At 50.5% G+C, this 4,914-nt stretch overlaps 2 protein-coding genes across 2 annotated transcripts in view; one reads left to right on the top strand and one right to left on the bottom strand.

Moving 5' to 3' along the window:
* cdc42bpb (CDC42 binding protein kinase beta (DMPK-like)) overlaps window positions 1-3,592 on the top strand; it is a 13,985-nt gene extending 10,393 nt beyond the window's left edge. Inside the window, exons 29-37 of the mRNA XM_025056811.1 lie at window positions 73-708; window positions 873-970; window positions 1,053-1,137; window positions 1,218-1,335; window positions 1,415-1,569; window positions 1,646-1,854; window positions 2,151-2,253; window positions 2,347-2,399; window positions 3,147-3,592. Of these exons, the coding sequence (XP_024912579.1) occupies window positions 73-708; window positions 873-970; window positions 1,053-1,137; window positions 1,218-1,335; window positions 1,415-1,569; window positions 1,646-1,854; window positions 2,151-2,253; window positions 2,347-2,399; window positions 3,147-3,260 (1,571 nt within the window). The 3' untranslated portion in view covers window positions 3,261-3,592. The remainder of the gene's footprint in view (window positions 1-72; window positions 709-872; window positions 971-1,052; window positions 1,138-1,217; window positions 1,336-1,414; window positions 1,570-1,645; window positions 1,855-2,150; window positions 2,254-2,346; window positions 2,400-3,146) is intronic.
* Window positions 3,476-4,914, bottom strand: part of vipas39 (VPS33B interacting protein, apical-basolateral polarity regulator, spe-39 homolog) — a 5,898-nt gene continuing 4,459 nt past the window's right edge. The window contains 4 exon segments of the mRNA XM_025056817.1: window positions 3,476-3,680; window positions 3,760-3,864; window positions 3,983-4,072; window positions 4,793-4,851. Coding sequence (XP_024912585.1) covers window positions 3,660-3,680; window positions 3,760-3,864; window positions 3,983-4,072; window positions 4,793-4,851 — 275 coding nt within the window. The 3' untranslated portion in view covers window positions 3,476-3,659.

Below are 4,914 nucleotides of genomic sequence, written 5' to 3'. Positions count from 1 at the left end.
CACCTGGTGGTGTCACCTGGTGGTGTCACCTGGTCTGACCCACTTGTGTGGTGTGTGTGTGTGTGTGTGCAGTGATCGTCAGGGCGGTGGACAGTAAGAAGGTTCATCAGGTCGATCTGATCCCAAAAGAGAAAATCGTTGCTTTGCTCTGTGGTCGAAACCGTCACGTCCACCTCCACCCGTGGGCCGCCCTGGAGGGGGCGGAGCCTGTTTTTGACATCAAACTGACCGACACCAAAGGCTGCCAGGCTCTGACCACCGGGGTGCTGCGGCCCGGAGGCCCCTCCTGTTTGCTAGCTGCTGTNCGCCCCCTCCCTGTTCCTGAACCTCGGCTCTCGTCTGCTCTGCTCCAGGTCCAGTGTTACGAGATCGTACCGACCCGACCGCACCATCGGCGGCTGTGGGAGGTGCAGGCGCCGGGTGTCGTACAGTGGCTCGGAATGATCTGGGAACGTCTCTGCATCGGGTATCCGTCTGGTTTCGCTCTACTTGCCCTGCAGGGGGAGTCGTCCCCCGTCAGTCTGGTCAGTCCCAAAGACCCGTCTCTGGCCTTCCTGTCCCAGCAGCCTCTGGACGCCCTCCACGCCCTGGAGGTGGGGGCCACTGAACTCCTGCTGTGCTTCAGTCAACTTGGCGTCTACGTGGACCAACAAGGACGGCGCTCCAGGACCCAGGAGCTGATGTGGCCCGCCACGCCACACGCATGCAGTAGGTGTCAACCATGACCAAGACATGACAGTTTCCTGTGGGGCGGGGGGCGCTCCCATCTCATTAAAGGGCCATGAACAACCAGCAGGGGTCAGACTAGAGTAGACTGATGTGGGTGGTCTCTGAGACTGACCCTGACTGTCCCTGTCTCTCCGTCTACACAGCTTCAAACTCCTCCCACCTGTCGGTCTACACCGACTACGGGGTGGACATCTTTGACATCCACACCACGGAGTGGGTCCAGACCATCTCCCTGAGGAAGGTAAGTAGATGTGTCACCATGCGAAGGCGGCCAATCACAGAGGAGGACGGTCTCAGCCTCTGGTCTTCTCGGTTCTCCTCAGATCCGACCTTTGAACGTTGAAGGAACCTTGAACCTGCTGAGCTCAGAACCTCCACGACTCATCTTCTTCAGCAACTTCTCCTCAGGTACCAGGTCCAACTGAGGCCCAGACTCAGCTGGTCTTCTCCTGTCCTCACCCGTCTCCTCCTCTCCCGTCCGTCCTTAGAGTCCGTCCTCACCATCCCGGAGACCTCGGAGCAGAGCAGGAAGTTGATGGTCCGAACCCGCAGCAAGAGGAAGTTCCTCTTCAAAGTTCCTGAGGAGGAGCGTCTGCAGCAGAGGAGGTGAGTCGGCGCCGCTCCACGCGTGACTCGGCGCACACACGACTCAGCAGACGTGGCTCAACATGACTGCTGTTTTCAGGGAGATGCTCAGGGACCCGGAGCTCAGGTCCAGGATGATTTCAAAGCCCACCAACTTCAATCATGTGGCCCACATGGGCCCCGGGGACGGGATGCAGGCGCTCATGGACCTGCCTGTGGTAAACACACCTTCTCCTCTAAGCCCCGCCCCCTCTCTCCTCTGACCACTCTATTCTGACTCCCCCTCCTGCTCTCTTGTCCCCCCCCCTGATTCTTCAGGTTGGTGATGTCACTCCCCCCTCTCCCTTCTCCTCCCCTCACACCTTCATCTCTTCTCCCTCCAACTTTGAGCACATCTATCACATGACCCCGGTGTCGGCCGATGCTTTCATGCAGAAAGACTCCTCCTCCTCCTCCTCCTCCTCCTCCTCGCAGCAGAGCCTCCTGCAGCCTTTCTCTTCCTCCTCCTCCTCCTCTTTCTCCATGTCCTCTCTGGGAAGGGTAGGACGGTCTTTCTCCTCCTCCTCCTGCTCCTCCTCCTCCTCCTCCACTCTCTCATGTCCTGTTAGGGACCACAGTAGTTGTGTGTCAAACTCAGAGACAGGTCAGTTCAGCCCTCAGTACCAGTGAATACTAGTGAAGTACCAGTGCAGTACTGATACTGTAATACTGGTCCTGTGCCAATAAAGGTCATTACTCAGCAGTACTCAGGTGATGTATGTGTTTAACTGTTCACAGTACTGCAACCTCCGTGTACCTGTCTACACTACTACAGTAAAACATGTATGTGTGTGCAGAGTGTGACATCATCTCAAGACGACCCCATCACAGATAAGCCCCGCCCTCTTTCCAGTATTTCTCGCCAGCAGAGAAAAATACACATCACACGCACAACTTCAGGTAACACACACACACACACTGACACACACACACTGACACACACACTTACCCATCAGTGATGTCATCTCAGTTCTTGGTTACAAACTTTTCCAGATTTTGGGAGTGGACCTTTGTCTCGGGATGCAGATCAGAATGTGGACAAAGAGGTGAGAAAACTGATCAATGATCAATGGACTGATCAATGGACTGATCAATGATCAATGAACTGATCAATAATCAATGAACTGATCAATGATCAATGGACTGATCAATGGACTAATCAATGATCAATGAACTGATCAATAATCAATGAACTGATCAATGAACTGATCAATAACCAATGAACTGATTAATGATCAATGAACTGATCAATGATCAATGGACTGATCAATGGACTGATCAATGATCAATGGACTGATCAATGGACTGATCAATGATCAATGGACTGATCAATGGACTGATCAATGATCAATGGACTGATCAATGGACTGATCAATGATCAATGGACTGATCAATGGACTGATCAATGATCAATGGACTGATCAATAATCAATGAACTGATCAATGAACTGATCAATAACCAATGAACTGATTAATGATCAATGAACTGATCAATGATCAATGAACTGATCAATAATCAATGAACTGATCAATGAACTGATCAATGATCAATGGACTAATCAATGATCAATGGACTAATCAATGATCAATGGACTAATCAATGATCAATGGACTAATCAATGATCAATGAACTGATCAATGAACTGATCAATAACCAATGAACTGATTAATGATCAATGAACTGATCAATGATCAATGGACTGATCAATGGACTAATCAATGATCAATGAACTGATCAATGATCAATGAACTGATCAATGAACTGAATGTTACCATACGTCTCTCCCTCCCAGCTGGACTCAGACTCGACCAAACACTCGACTCCATCCAACAGTTCGGCGCCCCCCAGTCCCAGCTCCCCTCACTGCAGTCATGTGACCCTGGACAGTCTGGACTCTGAGCCCTGAGGTCCGGCCCACCCGGGTCACACCTCACAAAAGCTGGACCTAACGTTGGATCTGATTGGACAGTATTTCTTCTGCTGCTTTTAGAATGTGTTTATATTTGAACTGCTGCCACGCCCCTCCCCCAGGTCTAAGCCCCTCCCCTGCTGCAGCTGCTGTCTTGTGATTGGCTGTGGGAGCAGACAGGAGGTAAAAACACTGAATGATTTGTTTGAATCTTTACGTCACATCAACTTTAATGTTATCATAGAAGAAAAGTCTGGAATATTATGTAAGAACTGAGGAGTGGGCGGAGTCAACACTACTGTTTGTAACAAAATAAAAGAATCTAAAAGAAGTGATGATGTCATCGTTTCATTCCCGTGTTTTTTGCCGTGACGTTGGACGTGGCTGCTGCGTCCATCAATTCTTCCAACGGATTTGCTGAAGGAGAAGAAATAAAGTCACGAGCTGTGACACACACACACACACACACAGTGGCGCCCAAGCTCCGCCCACTCACCGGGTTGTCCAGCAGCTGACTGATCCTGGAGTCGGCCTCTGACCCCACCTCCACCTTTGTTCTGTATCCCAGTAAAAGCTGCCGGTCCTTCAGGTCTCTGTACGTCTGATTGGTCCAAACAGCATGACATCACAGGAAACAAACAAACAGGAGACCACCGTGAGGTTTGACCCCCACGAACACATACGCGTCGAGTCGCACGGTGATGATGTCATCGACTTACATTGATGACGATGTCGTGACACTTGTGTTTGTGGGCGAGCGACAGCCGCAGCTGGGCGTCGTCCACCAGCCCAACGTAGTCCTGAAGGACCTGTCAATCAAAGACCAGACGTCAGCGAGAACTCACGTCCTCATTCACACCATGTCATTCACACTAACTTGTGTTGTTGTTGTGTGGATTCATGTGGACCAGGATTCTGACAGCACGTTAACTCGATACATGAATGTGTGTGTGACAGCACGTTAACTCCATACATGAATGTGTGTGTGACAGCACATTAACTCGATACATGGATGTGTGTGTGACAGCACGTTAACTCGATACATGAATGTGTGTGTGTGACAGCACGTTAACTCGATACATGAATGTGTGTGTGACAGCACGTTAACTCGATACATGAATGTGTGTGTGTGACAGCACGTTAACTCGATACATGAATGTGTGTGTGTGACAGCACGTTAACTCGATACATGAATGTGTGTGTGTGACAGCACGTTAACTAGATACATGGATGTGTGTGTGACAGCACGTTAACTCGATACATGAATGTGTGTGTGTGACAGCACGTTAACTCCATACATGAATGTGTGTGTGACAGCACGTTAACTCCATACATGAATGTGTCTGTGACAGCACATTAACTCGATACATGGATGTGTGTGTGCGTTACTGGCCGACGTCGTGCGGTGAAACAGCGACAATGCCGTCTTCATCGCCGACACTCGTCCTGGTATCGTTTAAGTAACGGCGACTCTACTTCACTGCAGTGGACCCAGGTGGACATAAGATGGCGCTCACACACCGGCCTACCTTGGGAGGAGCGGAGTTCTTGTGCAGGATGTCGACCACGCGGTGGAAGGCGAGCGGTGGATGTGTGTGTGTGACAGCACGTTAACGCGATACATAAATGTGTGTGTGACAGCACGTTAACT

This window comes from Cynoglossus semilaevis, chromosome 7, assembly GCF_000523025.1.
Source record: "Cynoglossus semilaevis isolate Cse_v1.0 chromosome 7, Cse_v1.0, whole genome shotgun sequence".
NCBI classification, from domain to species: Eukaryota; Metazoa; Chordata; class Actinopteri; order Pleuronectiformes; family Cynoglossidae; genus Cynoglossus; species Cynoglossus semilaevis.
Note: the sequence above shows the minus strand (reverse complement) of the source record. Positions and strands in the feature narration are given on the sequence as shown.